The following is a 17500-nucleotide window of genomic DNA, read 5'->3' as shown; positions in this document are numbered from 1 at the left end:
TACCATTTTAACAGGGGTGTGTGTGTGTGTGTGTGTGTGTGTGTGTGTGTGTATATATATATATATATATATATATATATATACATACATATATATATATATATATATATATATATATATACACATACATACACACACACACACACACACAAACATATGTATGTATGCATGATCCAGGGGAAGGGTTGTTTTTTGTTGTTTTTCAATTGAATTGTTCAGGTTATAGGTCACATTAAAGGTGGGAAAAGTTTTGAAATGATTTACTGTGGTCTCATTTTTTATATCATAAAAACCTGGCATTTTAACAGGGGTGTGTAAACTTTTTATATCCACTGCACATATGCACTCGCTCTCACACTCTAGTCCCTGCTAAAATTATACATGAAATGACTTCTCCAATCTTGCAAGTAAGATTTCAGGGTAAGGCTAATATAAAATAAAAGGTCAAGTTGCACATATTTTCTTACCTGCTCAGACCCTGTTTATTGATGTTATCCGAAACAGCTTCCTCTAGAAGCACTAGCAGTTCTGCAGCTGCTGTCTTCTCACACTCTGACAGTTTGGCTACTTTCTCGGCTGTTTGAAAAAACAAATAAATAAAATATAACCACTGCAATTCTATAAGAAATTAATCCAAGCATTTTTTTCTTTTCAAAATCTGACATGAATCTGATTTCATATAAATAATCAATACTGATACTGAAATACAATAGTTAAGTGGCTTACTCCAAAACAGATGATGTACTTTGCAAATCTATACACACACACACGCACACAAACACACACACACATATATGTATTTAATACAATCAAAACACTTGAACATCGACATCAGTAACATCGACCACAAAAGATCAATGTGCACTACGCATATATGAGGAAAATGCTTTCACATGCAAAGAAAAACTTAAAAATACTAAAATCACTTTTAGTGGAGGGCTAGTCCTCTGATTCCCAGCACCCTCTTCTAATTATATATACTATCACACCAAGATCACACTATCTTCAGGGAAAGAGCATATTCCCCAACTGCTGAGACTATCTTGCACAACTGTCAATTATCTGTGCTGCTGACCAAGTGTGTCGACATAACATATGTCACCACTTGGGAGTTCCAACTACAATTATGGCTCCCATAAATCAATGTATATATGGTTTACTATTAAAAACTCAACGTTCGCAAGGTGGAGTCAACCATTCACCACAACCGTTCCTCAAAAGTTGGCATGCCAGACACCATAATGAACAAAAATGTCAATGAATACCAAAACTTACAAAAACTTGGAGGTGCTTTAGAATGAAAAAAAAAACAAAACTTGTAAATACAGAAACATTCTGAGTCAGATCAGGAACACAAATTTCAATGTGCAGACAGATTTAGTACTTTCGTTCTTTATTCACACAGAACTTCATCAGAATAAATGAAACTACACCTCTTTCTTTTTGTACAAGAATGCTAAATCACATGACTAAACAGCACCAAAGAAAATAAACAGTTAATCAGCTTTATCAATCTAAACCTGCCTATAACAACCCTATACAATTCATGATATAATTCTATTAAAAAAAAAAATATATATATATATATAAATAAAACTTGCGCATTAAAAACACAATAATATTTAACTGATTTGTTTTTACAATCTCTGGGTTGTATGTCAATTTGCTCATTTAGCCCCGTTTTTTTGTCTGCTGCAAACTTAACTTGCCATTCTGCTTCTTTACACTCAAAGTGTATTAAAATCCATCAATTTTAACTTCATCTAAAACAAAAAAATGTACACTTTTCTAAATTCAGTACATTCACTGGCATGTTTTACTAAAGCATTACTATTTTTAATAGCCATAACCTGTTTGTATAAGCTTTTAGAAAGTTTTCTTATTGTTTTTCCTATATAAAATCTTCACGTTTCACAAGAGGCTAAAACACTATCCAGTATGAATTACAAGTAAAATGATCTTTTGTCCAAACTGTTTCTTAAAATCTTATAACAAACATTTGATGCATCAGCAATAGTTCCGCAGAACTTAAATTTTTGCACTTGCAAGTCCCATAAACAATACCTCTGCTACTTTTAGATACTTTCAATTTTTCTAATTGTTAAGTCTAGAAAACTGACTTCTGGTCCAATACTGTTTAAAATAAATGTAAGGCAATCTGTGCTGTTATTTAAATTATCTAAGAATTCATTAAATTCTCCTATTCTACCACCCCAGTAAAAAAAACAAATCATCAATAAAACACACACAGAAATACTTTCTTAAATAGGGAACGACTTTTTAGATGTTCTTCTTCCCACCATGCCATAACTAAAATTGGCAAATACTTGTGACACTGGCACCCATGGCTACTTGATCTGTTTAAAGTACTTATCTTGAAAAATAAAATAATTACATTCCAACAGGACTTCTGACAACATGCAAATGGTGTTCAAATGGATGTTGTTGATGTCTGTAAACTTAATTAAATATCTTATTCTGCCACTTTTATCCCTTGTTGCTGTGGTATACTGATGTATAAGGCTGTCACATCTAAGGTCACCAAGTAACCATCTGAATCACACACTTCACATTCTCTTAATAATTCTAAGAGATGCCATGAGTCCCTTAAACAGAATTTTGATTTTTGTACTATAGGATTTAAATATATTGAAATAGGTTATGTTTAATAATAGTCTGCCACCACTATTGGCATGAAAGTAGGCTTTAAACTGTCTTTATGAATTTTTGATAAGCCAAAAATTCTGGCTATTTTGAGATGTTCTACTATAAAAACCTCAAAGTTCAAAATACATGTAACCTTGACTGAAATCGTACAACAGTCTGTCAAGGTATTTAAAACCTTTTTCAGTTTAAAATGTGTTGACTTCTGTATAAAATTCAGCATCTTTCAACATGTCAAACATAGCTTGCTTGCAATCAATACTATTCCTGATAACTATTCTATTACCTTTATCTGCCTTCATAACACAGGTATCATTGTTGGCTGTTAAGTTATGTAAAGCTCTTCTTTCCCTTTCTGACAGATTTAAAAAAAAACTTACAACCACTGTTTGTAAATTTCTCCTCAAAGCCACTTCACAAACATTGCTAAAAATTTGTAAAGTAAAATCTAACTGTGGTGTATAAGTGGTACATTTTCTAAATTCTGTACCTTTAAATGAACAATGCTACACATACATCACATACAATGCAATTTCAATTTCCCAGTATACAATTTAATATCAATTAAAACCTTTATTAAATTTGTTTTCTGAGAAGATATAAAACAGAAACCCTTTTCCAGCACTGATACATGATCAGTATTTAATCCCAAATTACTTAATTTCTGAACACTTTTAGTTTTTTTCAAACACCTTTATTAAATTTATTGTGACATACATAAATTTATTTGCATATAACAGTAATCAAACTATATTAACATAAACATTATACTTCACATTAACTGCTATACATCATATAACCTCAGCAATATTATATAAATTATTCAATTCCTGCCTTTTTTTAAACAAGACACATCTTTATTAAACCATCACTTACTGCATGGGTGATCACAGATTTATATCAATGAAAACAAACCACACCAACACAATCCTAACTATAAGCATTTTACATCACAAACCATACTGACACACTCCCAGTTGCAAACATCACTTATAATCTACCCAATCTTTCTCACTCAAACATTACATAGCTTATTTAAGTCCTGCCACCTTTTGAACCTCATTCATTCCTTGCATGAATTGTTCCCACAATTCCCATTTTTTCCTATGCAGTTTGTAACTACCCTTTTCTAAAGATCTCAATTCCAGTTGTTTTATCTTTGTTACTACATTCACTATTTCCAATATAGTTGGTTTATATTTTGATTTCCATTTTGGAGTAATTGTTTTTTGGCAGCAATGATTATTAGACACATTGAGGCCTTATGTCTAGTCAATGCTGACTCTGTATCATAGCTCAGAAAACTCATCTCCCTTGTCAGACCAATCTGCTCACCCAGCATCTTCATCAGTGCATCCCACAGGGAATCTCTAAAGTTCACGAACTCACTGCACTCCCAGAAAATATGTTCCCAATTACCTCTTTCTTTCCTTTCACGCCTCCAACATTTGCTGTCTACCTGAGGAAAAATTCTCTGGAGTCTACTTGGGGTATAAAAATATCTATGTAAATATTTCCCAGTAAAAATCCTGAATTATCTAGCTTTTGTTGCATATTTGGGAGGCATACATATATCCTCCTATTGTTTCTTTGTGAATTTGCTTATCCAATCTCTCTTACCAATCCCTTTGGACTCCCTCTGATTGATTCTTCTAGTCATCATCCAATATTTTATATGTTCTCCTAATTATTCATTTTTTAATGGCAGCTTCAATTCTAGATTCTATTAAAAACTCTACCAGTGCTGGTATTTCATTCAGAACCCCCCCCCCCCCATTTCTTTCTCTTTGCCTATACTCTGATATCAATCCCTGATAAGGAAAGCAATCTCTAACCTGCAGTCCAAATAAATTCTTGGCATCCTCCCATTATATCATCTTTCCCTCTCTAGTAATTTGTTCCCAATACCATTGGTTCCTTTATCAGTTTTCTCCAATAAATTCCAGCCCGATCTTTCCTATTGTCTATATCCTTAATTGTAGTCATCCCTATTGGCAGACTCTCCTTTCTCCATTCCAGTGTTGGTTTAGTTCTTAGAATACTTTCAGCTACTTTATGGACATAATATTCTGCATGATTATTGTTATTCTTAAAGGCCTGCATCTGAAATCTCAGTCCCTGCTTGTTCTTGAGCTGCCCTCCTTGTTTCATCATCATTCCTTTCCACTTTGACTTAATTTTTTTGCTTGTGCTATGTATAGGAGTCTTATTGAGGTAATAATGTCATTGCCCCAGTGAATTACACTTAAGGTTGACAACACTGAGTTTGTTGGTATAACTTGTTCTGAACACATTGGTTATTATTAAGTAAATTATATATTGATATATCAATATATTTATTATTATGGATCTTACTTCTTTGATAAAGGGGGCTGTCTGCTGATAGGGATATCTTGGGGATTTTTGGTCTTGAACCTAGTGGGAACCAGAATGATATGGGGGATAGGGTGGAGCCACACCATACCTGTTCAAAATTGTTTAAACTAAGAGCATGAGAATTTGCAGACTAATGTGTGGCATTTAAGATTATTTAAAGCATATCAGTTAAAATACATTTCCCCCAGGGGCATCAGAGTCCGTATCCAACCTCTTGTTTCTCATCCAGATGAGCAATTGTTAGAACAGTGGGCCCAGATTCAACAGAAAGCAGCTATGGGTTTTGTGAATACTCTGGTTGCTCATTATGACCGATTGACTGATGTGAACATTAGAGAGGTGGCTGCCTTTTGTGAGGACACACGACAATTTGAGGGACAGGCTTGCTATACTAATTGCTTAGATTCACTTAGTAAAGAGTTACTTACTGTAGAGGAGCAACTGAAAGATAGGAAGATGAAACAATTTCAACTGGATAAGGGTGATTACGAAGGTGGAAAACTTTTGGCCCTAATAAAAATGTTAAATTTGTTAATATGGATAGGAAGTTCATGAAAAGAAAGAGACCTAGGTCTATTTTGAAGAGTACCCTCAGTTCTGGGAGTGGGACCTCGGCTGAGGACTCATCCTCCATGACGGATTCTGAAACATCATATACCATAGTGCCCCAGCCCCAAAATGTAGAAATTCTGATACTCCTTTAGGGGTAGGGTACGGAGGGGAGGGAGGAAGCATCACAGGCATCAAAAATGTAGAGACTTTAAATGTAGAGACTTTACTGAAGGCGATGACAAACAAACAACTGTACTAATGTCTTGAATATTTCTTCACAGTCTCTGACACAAGCTGAAATACAGATTTTAAATAACGGCCTCAACTTTGTACCAGCATTTTATGTCTCGGAAGATTTTTTAGCACAAGACATTATAGATTTTTGTCGTTTACTTAATCTTAGACTATACTTTCATTCTGCTCCAGATACAATTGATTCTGAATGTTTTAGACTTCCTAAGTCCACATTCATGCCACCCATGCACCATTCTGTTCCTTTATTCCAACATAAGGTTCTTAAGGATCTACACTTCCAATCACGGGAATTTCATAGCAAATCACACAATCTCTCCAGAAATGAACAGCAAATTATTTATGATTTGCAATGTAATCATGATTTGGTTATCCTACCCGCTGATAAAGGGGGTGCAATAGTAGTAATGGACTGGGGTAAATATGATGCAGAAGCTCGGAGACAATTGAACAACGGGAGGTACTATATGTATATGCCTTTGGACCCAGTTCCAAGGTTTGACAGAAAATTGATTGGTACCTTCTATTAGCTAAGGAGGAAGAGATTATTTCCCAATCCACTATGCATCATCTTACTGTCCCTGATCCCAGGCATCAAGTTCTATATCTGTTATCAAAAATACATAAGAATTTACAGGACCCCCCCGGGTAGACCAATTGTTTCTGGGTGTGGATCAGTTTCTGAACCTTTGTCACAGTTTCTAACCATATACCTTCCACATCTTCTTAAATATGTCAGAGCACATATTCAGGACAACGGAATTTTTGAAGTTAATATTGGATATCCAACTTGAACCAGGGTGGCTTTTATGCACCCTAGATGTAGCGTCTCTACATACCAATATTCCCCATTGGGCGGGCCTGTTGGCCCTAGAACATTGGCTTTATCAAGCGGAGCTCTATCCACCAGGCTTTAATACGTTTCTTATCGGCTTGGCCGAACTTGTTCTTACCAAGGCCACTTTCTATTATCAGGGGAAAGTGTTTTTGGCAGGTTCAGGGTACGGCTTTGCCCCAATATATGCCGATTTATTTATGGCCTATGTGGAAGAACAATTAATATATGATGCATCTCCTAATCTTTATCTTGGAGAAACTGACATGTGTAGATGCTATCTCAATGATTGCTGGATGATTTGGAAAGTTGATGAATACTTGTGTGAATTTATGGAATACAACAATGGTAATAAGTGGGGTATCCAGTTTACTGTTAGTTATGACATTCATCAAATCACTTTTTTAGATGTTTTGATTATAAGAAACTTAGATCACACACACTGCATACCCAGTATTTCCACAAGTATCCACAATATAACTCGTTATTACACGCTTCCACCCTCCACATGTTACACGTAACATTCCGAAATCCCAGTTTTTGAGGCTTAGACATATGTGCTCCCATCCTCAGAAATATGAAAACTATAAGATGGACCTTATTAATAGGTTCAAATCCCGTAGGTATAAGACAGGTACAATACTTACAGCTAGTAATTTTGCATCTTCTATGAATAGAAATGATCTTCTTACATATAAAGATAAACAGGAATCTGGAACATCTGAACTCAGATTGGTTACCACCTATGGACGTAACACCAAATTATTGCTAGATACTGTGAACAAACATTGGAATATATTACTAGCAAATGAAAGACTATCTACATTTCTAAACGACAAATGCTACTTTTCATACCATAGGGGTAAACCCATGGGTTCATATTTTAATCATTATAAACACGGGACAACTTTGGGAGCACCATTACAGACTACCCTAACTGAGGAATTGTTGCAGGGATGTTACCCACGTGACATTGTGCACATTGTGTTAGGGTGGCTAAGTCCAAACAGTTCACTAGTAAAAACACTGGGCAGCTTTTTGAAATCAGGTTTTTGACTAATTGTGGAACTGATTGGGTTGCTTATGTAGCTACCTGTATGTGTTCCACTTTTAATGTAGTACAGACTTCTCATCCTGCTAGGAAAAGAATATCTGAGCATCTTAGTGAGGTTAGATTAAAAAAACTAGTAATGCACTATATAAACACTCCTTGACCCATTCTACTGCGTCTTTCAGGTTCACTAGTATTGATAAAATAAGTGGGGATCGAGCTAATAAAATTGGTTGGCATGATACCCTTAATAAAAAAGAAAGGAAGTGGATAATCAAGCTGGGAGCGTTGTTTCCCCCGGACTTAATGAACATTTATAACCAACCAACCAACCAACCATGGGGCTTCTGTTTTTATCATGTGAGAATTATCAAGCATAAAAAGGCATATATTTGTGATTTAAATTTACACTGAGGAAGGCTTAATAACTGGACTGAAACCAGTCTATGTTTTGCTTTTATATGCTTTAATAAATTAGATCTTTTTGATGGACACCTTTTGCCTATGAGTGCTGGCCTGTATGTTTTTTTGGTGGACTTGGTATTGGATGCACCATTGTGCAGCAGCTCAGAGCAAATCTGGGTACTGCCGTGGAGATTTTTTACATAACTATAGAAGGCCTTGTGGTTGTCTTTACTATCTGCTGCAATTCTGTTTTCATAGCTAGCCTTAGAGGATTTGATGAGGGATCTCAACTTTTTGTTGAGGCTGATAAGGGAGTTTTTCCAGTCTTCGGACTTCACCTTATTGCGCATCAGTTTCCTCCTTCTGTTGTAGAGTTTGTTTATGGTAAGGGACCACAGGATTGGCTTCTTTTATTTGAAGGAAAGCATCTTGGTTTTACTGGGTATGGCGAGATCCATTCATTTGTGTACGTGTTCGTACAGTGCACTGGTGTATGATTCTGCAGTCACGCAACTATTCTCCATTTTCATGGGTGCCGTGAAGTTAGCCACCTCTGTTTTTAGGAGCCCAAAGTTAGCTTTGGAGAAGTTTTTCATGGTGGTTACCCTTTGCGGAGGGGTGGGGTGGGAGGGATGTGGATTTCCAAGGTGATTAGTTTGTGATCGGATCTAACCAGGGAGGTGCTGACTATTGGTGTAGAACAATGGTTGCCCATGTTAGTAATGACCAGGTCAAGGATGTTGCTACCTCTAGTGGGGGTAAGAACGAGCTAGTCCAGGGCACTGGAATTAATGAACTCCAGGAAATGTTGGGCAAGTGTATTGGTACACGAGTAGATCACCCAGTTAATGGAGGGGTAGTTGAAGTCGCCTAGTAAGAGTGTGGTTAGGTTGGACCCTACTATTCTCCAAGGTGCTTAGGAACGTGGAGTGCGAGTCTTGGGACATAGTTGGGGACCTATAGTAGGCTACAACCTGAATCGCTGTCTTACCCAATGTTAGCTGCACATGGAGTATCTCTGATGCGTTATGTTGGGCTACCAGTCTGGAGGTGTGTGCATCCTTTATGAATATGGAAGCACCACAGCCTTTGGAGCTTCGGTCCACGTTCTGGGGCCGAAAGGTGTGGAATGAGTTATAGCCTGGTAGTGCAGGGGTGGTTTCTGCTGCCTTGAACCAGGTCTCTGTTACAGCACAAATGTCGATGTTCTCCATTTTAAGGACTGCTTCGAGCGAGTGCATTTTGAGATTTAGACTTTTAGCAGTGAGCAGCATGACCCTCAGATTTCATTTGTTTGTAGCTGTTACGGTGGTAATTTGGTCTTTGGAATACTGCCTAAAAAGGCAGTATAGGGGTGGCAAGAGCCTTGGCCAGTATCTGGAAGCCCAGGGTTGACAGATGCAGGCCATCTCTGGCAAAGTTTCGAGGTCCGTCAATCATGTCATCATCCTAGGCAGACAGATATTGGATTTCCTTAGAATGACACCAGAAACTTAGTCAATTGTTGAAATCAATAATTTTCTGCTTGTACTGTGGTATCATTCTGGGTGATGGCAGTATGCTGCTCAGGGCTAAGGTCATACCCACCTCCTGGGCTACATAATCCGAGAGCTCCTCCATGTCTCTTTTCATGTAGTCCAGGGAGGTACATCTCAGGTCATTTACACACCCACATTTACAATGACAGAGTCATATTTGTACCTGTTGTTGAGAGACCCGAGTGCGTGTGTTATGTGGTGGATTCCTGGCATCTGACAGGCAGCTGACTGTGACTTTCACCTTATTCAACCTAGTGAGTGGGACATCAGTGTGCCTCACTACTGAGTCACCTCTGACTAGTATGTTGGGCACGCTGTATTGCCTTTATGGACTTTGGTTGAGTGGCACACTGTTTAGGAGAGTTGTGTGTCTCGTGATTAATGTTGTGTTGTGGTGGTCATGTGCGTTTCTGCCTTGGAGGTCTCTGCTGCTTGGGTAGATTTTTATTGAGAGCCTCTGCGAAGGCGGGTGTGTGGTTTACATTTTTATGTGTAGGCAGTGCTGGTGCATGTTCTGGAGGGCTGTGTGTTCCATGTGGTATGGTGCAAGTGTTGACCTTCTCCTCTTTACCAGCTATTCCGGTCTTGGCTGGACAGTGCGAGGCTTCCAATTTGGACATACAAGTGCATCTCTCATAAGTCTGAGTGTTGGAAGGTAAGAGGAGAGGGCTGTCGGTGTACATGAGGCAGTTGCTACATTGCCTCAGGATGCCCAAGTTCACCAGGTTAATAGGAGAAAGCACAGGGAAATGACCTTTAGACATGCCTGGAGGGGTAGGAATTGATAATAAGTACTGGATCGGTTTCTTTGTAAAACATTTAGTGCTGGTAGCACTTTTGTGTGCTACAATAATTGCTACAAGAAGTCTGGTAAAGTGCTAGACTAATAAGCTAGTACAAGTGCAGGAGAGGAGAAAACTAGTAGATCTAAGGGAAAATTTGAAGAGCAGAGACTGGCACCACTCAGAAGCTTACAGACAGTCTTGGACACAGCAAATCTGTATCTGGACTAGACAAGTTACAGGAAAGGGGGGAAAGAAGTGCCAATGAGGGCTTTTAAATCAGGAAGTTAAGAGAGATGGAAAAATTGCCCAAACGGCCAATAACTACAATTTCTGGGTCAGAAACCACTCCTTATGTGGTAGACAGGTTACCTAGTGTTTACCACTTCCACTTATAAGCTAGCAAGCTTCCCTCCAACACAGACAGGCTTGGGGGGCTCAGGAGCTTACAAACAGTCCTGGATACAGAAAATCTGTATCTGGACTAGACTAGTTACAGGAAAGGGGGGGAAACAAGCTTAGAATTTTTTTAAAGTAAAGTGGAAAAGGAGAAAGCTGGAACAGAAGATAATTCAGGGTTAAGAATCTAAGTGGGTTGGCCTTCTCAAATGTTCTCTCTCTATTAGGTAGAATGAACTAATAACACTAGACTGGGAGGAATGTCCCAGATAAAATATACAGTATGGGCGGGCAACTGCAAAGCCACCAAGTATAAGAACAAGACAACAATAGGGAGGATGGGTGGGAAACTATTACAGCTACTAGCTGTAGCCACTAAATGAAAGTTTTAAATAGATAAAGGAGGAAGGAGACTCTAGAGAATGCTTTTAACTGCAAACAGATCAGTTATATGATACCTGACTGGAACACAGAAACCTCAAAAAATGCACAGAAAGGAACAGATAGAGCACTCACAAACAGAAAATACAACCCTCAGTATGAAAAAGCAGTTTACAGTTAAGTAATTCAGTAAACATGTAATTAGAGCAATGAAGCAATATCTAGCAATGAGAAATACAATTAAAACAGTACATAAATGCAGTGAAACAGTAAAAAAAGCTTTATAACAGTGCAAAAGGTAGCAGATTAACTGAAGAGCACAATTATAAGCATTACAGAAGTGCAATTCAATGAAATAAATGTAAGAAATAACTTATTCTGATCTTGGAATCTTAAGGAATTTCTGCTTAGTCCCAGTAATGAATCGGGTTCCTATTATGTTATAGAAAGATAACGTAATCCAATGCTCAGAACTTTGAAACAGCCGCATTTTGAAGATCGCATTGTGAGATCACAGTATAGTGAAGATTGGGATATTTGACCTTTCCTCACTGTAGTGCGATCTTGGAGTTGGAATATATATTTAGCGGGGGGGGGGGTGCAGCCCCCCCCACAATAAAAGCTTCGATATGCAGCCGTTTCAATGTTTTGAGCATTCAATTACGTTATCTTTCGATAACATAATATGAACCCCAATGAATCACCATTCGCAGCCTGGTAAATACAAGCACAGCCCTTTGCAGACACAGGGTTTATATACCAAAAAGCTTGAATTACTACTCAGTTCTAATAGCCCCTGCTGTTACCCAATCACTCGTGTTAGAGAAGGTCAGGAAACCCTGTTACACTCAATAATAATGAAGACATCACAATATCAGCAGAAAATGGCTGCCAGAAACATAGGAAACTCAACAAACAAAACTACCAGGCCTTGAGAACAGCAGGCCTCTATTTAAGATTATGCAACCTGAGAAGAACACAGAAACCTCACGATAAATGCACAGAAAGAGCACTCACAAACAGAAAATACAAGTTTCAGTATGAAAAAGCAGTTTACAGTTTAGTAATTCAAAAAAAATGCAATTATAGTAATGCACACTATTAAAGCTAACTGTAGCCACTAAATGAAAGTTTTAAACAGATAAAGGAGCAAGGAGACTCGAGAATCCTTTTAACTGCAAACAAATCAGTTATAGGATACCTGACTAGAACACAGAGACCTAAAAAAAATGCACAGAAAGGCACAGATAGAGCATTCACAAACAGAAAATTCAACTCTCAGTATGAAAAAGCAGTTTACAGTTAAGTAATTCAGTAAACATGCAATTAGAGTAATGAAACAGTATCTAGCAATGAGAAATACAGTTAAAACAGTATAAAACAGTACATAAATGCAGTGAAACTGTAAACAAGCTTTATGTTGTTGTTTGTCTTTCGGCTTTTCCTGGTTAGGGGTCGCCACAGCGGAACTCCGGTCCGCTAATGATTGGCAGTAGATTTTCACGAACGCTGAAGTGCCAGCTCGACGTTCAACCTTCAACTAAGGCACGCCCATTTACGCATGTCTTTCGAACGCCCACCCAACCGCAGGGAGGACATGCAGACTCCACAGAGAAGGCACTCCCAGCACTCCAGCCGAGAATCGAATGGGAGAACCTCTTGCTGTGAGGCAACAATGCTACCGCTGCACCACCGCGGATGCAGTGAAAAATGTAGTAGATTAACTGTATAGCACAATTAGAAATAACTTATTCTGCTCTTGGAATCTTAAGGAAATTCTGCTTATTCTCAGTAATGAATCACCATCCACAGCCTTGTAAATACAAGCCATGGATCTTTACCCTGTTTAGGTATTACAGCTACTACTGCTTTCTTCCAGGATGGTGGTACTTCTCCTCCTAAGATACTGTTAAACAAAATCTTCCAGATCTTTATCAGTTTTTTTCCTCCTAGCTTCCAAACTTCCAACGGGCTACCATCTATTCCTGGCGACTTTCCTATAGATTGGTTACACATCACTATTTTATCTCATCTCCTCCTATCCTAACAGCTAGTAATTGACCCTCACCTACCTCTAATTTTGGCATATTTAATTCTTCCATAAACATTTGTAACTTTTCACGATTTTCACATTTCTCTGCTTTATACAGACTCCCATAGAATTTTCAAAATATTTCTAATATCTATACAGGATCTGTTGCTACCTTCCTTGTTATTGGCTCCCTAAATCTGACGACAGCCCTTTCTACTTTCTGTTGCCAGAGTCATTATGCTAAACGTTTTTCTGCTCTGTTACTATCACAAAAAACAGTTGCTTAAAAACAATCTTTCTAAGCTCCTATATATTATTGAGGTAATCCCTTATTTTCTGCCTAGTATTCTGCAGTTGATCCTCTTCTTGTTCTGTAAGAATCCCCCTATTCTGTAATACTTTTACATTTGTCAGTCCTTCTAAATAATTCTTACTTCTTAACCATACCTCTTTTTGTTTCCACCCTATTTATAAACTTCATTTTAATTTTATCCCACTCGCTAGCTATATTTTTCAGAAGAAATTTCTATCCTTTCTAACAGTTCCTGAATAATCTCTACCATCCATTCCTTAAATTCCTCTCTTTTCAACAGATAGTGGGAAACAGGCATTGCCTCATTTCTGTTTTACTACCCTGTGCTTTTATTTTAGCTATTATTGGTGCATGATCTGAAATAATTATTGTGTATCAAGACCTTTAATTAAATGCACATGTTCCTGTGAAATGTAAATTCTGTCTAGCCTAGCCCAGTTTTTATATGTTGGAGAATAATATGTTAATTCACTCTGAACTCCTATTACTGAACTCACATTTTCCATGCCAACTATTTTCATAACTTTATTCAAAAATCTACCCTCCTTTGTTAAATTTCCCTTCTGGGGCCCTGCACTGCTGGAAAGCAAATTCCAATCTTCACCTATAAGTAATATTCATTGCTGAAAACTGATTATTTCTCACAGAATTTTCTTAAGCTCCATTATAGCAGTTTTAAGTGGCATGTAAATACATAGTGTAATCCTCCTCCCTTGCCAGTAGCCCCTTAGCACTACAAATCTGCCATTATTATTTTTTTTTATCTTCTTCTATTACTATTGGAGCTCCTCTTGCAATTAATATAAGTACTCTTATTTTCCTTTGTCCAGGTATTATCCTGAATAACCATCCTGAAAACCTCTCTTTATTAAATTCACATGTTCAGATTTTTCTAAGTGCATCTCCTGTAACATAGCTATTTGCACTCTACATTTTTAATACAGTTCACTACTCTTTCTTGTTTGTATTTATCTGTGAGGCCATTTGCATTTAAAGACATTAAATAAAGCATCACTGTAATAAAAAGTTATTCCCACCTTTTATGTACAACACTTTTTGTTAAATGTCTAGTTCCAGCTTTTGTGTTACATGCATACACTCTTTGGCAGGTTGAACTTTTATACAGTTGTTTCTTCACATATCCATTTGAGCCTATGTTACATCTTACAAAACTTTTTGTTTTACTGAAAGCCCTCAAACAAAAAAAAACAAACACTCCCCCAATACCCCCTAAAACCTATTAACTTAATATTAAGACACAAAACTATGCACGCCTTCAAATATTGAAGTTTTACCCTCCTAACAGGAACTAAAGTCCCAAAATGACAGCCACACTCACAGACTTGAGTTAAACTTAAATAAAGTTTATCCAATCTAAGACACATGGTGCAGCTTGTGCTTCTACTACGTGCTGATTGGTTTTGTCTTATTTTTATAGATCTCCCAGTTGGGAAAGCATCTCAGTGCTGTCAGAGAACATTATCTGCCTTGGGAAAACCCCTAAATGCTTTCAGAGAACATCATCTCCTAGCCAATTTCTCTTTTCTTTTCCCACAGCCAATCACTCTCTACCAGACTGCAGCCAGTTTCTCTATCAGATTGCCTCCATGGAGACATGAGAACCAGGTAGCCAGTTTCTCTTTATCAGACTGTTTCCATGGAAACATGAAGACCAGTTGCAGAATTATTACTGAGCATACACATATTTACTAGAAAAAAGCCTCATAATATTCAAAGTTCTTATTCATTTACTTGCTCTCTCTTAAAACGCGTTACTAAATCAATCTGAGGTCTTTAACCCAGACATTCTCCCATGCAAGAATGTGAAAAAGCACATAATTATTTTTCTTTTATCATGCTTTTTAACCATTTTTACATGGAAGTGACTACATTTCTTAAAACTGTAAAAGAAAAAAGAAAGGAGAAGGGGAAAAAATAAACAGCAGCACCTGTTTACAATCCCCATTACACTAAACCACATGCCACAAAACTGGTAAAATTTAAGAAAACATGTTAACTTACAGATAACTTTCTTACTCCTCTTTCCTTCCCCAAAGCACTTTTCAAAACATTAATGACATGAAGTAGGGTATATGCTTTACAGCCCCCACCCCCCACAGCAACAAATTCTGAAAAAGTCCAATATTTCCAGATTTTCTTGTTCTGCCATACTTCACAAAAATAACTATTGCATTATAATCTCATATTAAGTTGCAGGTTGTATTACTGTTCATTTTTGAAATCCTGTTCTGCTTCATTTCCAATATATTCTCGATTCTTCTAATCAACTCTCATTGCTTCCTTCCTTCTCTCCAACATTTTCAGCTAAAGAAAATTTGAAGAGATTTCACATGGACACTCTCTCTGTGGTTTTTGTTACCAGAAAAACAAGAAGCAGAGTCTCCTTCCATTTCATAGCTTACTTTTTGTTGGACAAACATTTGTATTTCCTATTTAGCATGTACTTCATCAAAAATTATTTTGCCCCTCTAGTGAAAAAATACCTTGAAGACAGCTGGGTGCAGCAGTTTGAATCTCACACCTGCATCTTGACATTCCCTGAATAGTGGAATACATTTGCTCCTCTTCTGTCTTGTGTACAATGAGTAATCATTCTCCACAAAAACTTTGTTGTCTCCCACTTTTAGCACTTTCTCCTTCTGCCACATTTTTTTCAGAATCAACTCCTTCTGCTGGAAGGATTGCATCTTTACTATTAAAGGTCTAGGTTGCTTTCTTATAGCCAGGTTTGGAGCATACACACAATCTGCCCTTTCAACTAACAACTCCTGCTGTTATTTGTGCTTTCATAAAATTAATGCAGTCTTTTTCTTCCAGCTTCTCAGGTATAGCTGAAAATCTCAGGTTTTCCTTGCATGTTTTGTCCTCTAATGCTTGCTGAGCAGTCCATTATTCAGACATTCTTTTTTTCATTTCAACATCTGATTTTTGCAACTTTATCATCTCATCTGAATATCTGTTTAGAGTTTCTTCCATTTTTTCCAGCCTTTTCATGTTTGTGTTGATATACTCCATCAGTGTTTTATTTATTTTAACCAAGTCTGTTTGCACTGGTCTTAATATTCCTTTAGGTTACTGGAAGTCATGTCTGAAGGTTGTACTGCTTTTGGCTGAACAGCTGCAAAACTTTCCCCAATCAGTGTTTCTTCTTCACTTTTGTAGCTGATTTTTTCCAGGTCTTCTGTATTTCTTTATACCTAGCATCCAGGAAGTACACTACTAGCCAGTTACTGAAATTTACCAGAAACACAAATCTACTGGTCTCTGTTACTCAGTGTGCAGTCATTTTGGAAGTTCCCTAACACTTTTAGGTTTTATCATCTTTTTTTCACCTTCACCTTCCTCTTTCCTTGATGCTTCCTTTCGTTCACATACATTTGAGTCTCTTTGCTTGTAGGACTATTGATAGAAAAAGGGGTACCTAAAGAAGCAGATGCTTCACAGGAATCTTGTGCCACTATTTGTGCATATGTACTGATTGGAATAACATTGGCCCCTGATGCAGGTGAAACCCTAGGTAAGAGTTCAGTATGCTTGACCTGTTCTGTTTCTCTTATTAAAGGATAACAACAGTTTAAAGCTTTGCTCTCATTAACTTTTGTTCTAACTGGATAAGCATAGCCACCCTTTTATGCTTCAGCATCTCTAACAAGTTTTTTTTTCTTTTTTATTGACAATGGTGGAAATAAGTCTACCAACTTTTGCTGAAATACCACTGTACAAAGTGTCACATGTTTGAAAAAAAGTATCTTTCCTGATTTTATCATTTAACATATTTCTTTTTTGATCTCATTAACTTTCATTTGGTAATCAGATATCAAATATTTTAACATCTCCAAACCTGTATTGTTAAATTAACAAGACTATTACATATTCTATTCCCATGCTTAACACCATTC

The 17500-nt window shown here is 37.2% G+C and overlaps 1 protein-coding gene across 1 annotated transcript in view; it reads right to left on the bottom strand.

The window, feature by feature from the left end:
- The window catches only part of SPG11 (SPG11 vesicle trafficking associated, spatacsin), a 2547571-nt gene that overhangs the window by 985080 nt on the left and 1544991 nt on the right, over positions 1-17500 (bottom strand). The window contains exon 23 of the mRNA XM_044077700.1: positions 468-576. Within this exon, the coding sequence (XP_043933635.1) occupies positions 468-576 (109 nt within the window). The remainder of the gene's footprint in view (positions 1-467; positions 577-17500) is intronic.

This window comes from Protopterus annectens, chromosome 7.part0 (genome assembly GCF_019279795.1).
Source record: "Protopterus annectens isolate FY-2018-M chromosome 7.part0, PAN1.0, whole genome shotgun sequence".
NCBI classification, from domain to species: domain Eukaryota; kingdom Metazoa; phylum Chordata; order Ceratodontiformes; family Protopteridae; genus Protopterus; species Protopterus annectens.
The sequence above is the reverse complement of the archived record's forward strand: the minus strand, read 5'-3'. Positions and strand labels throughout refer to the sequence as shown.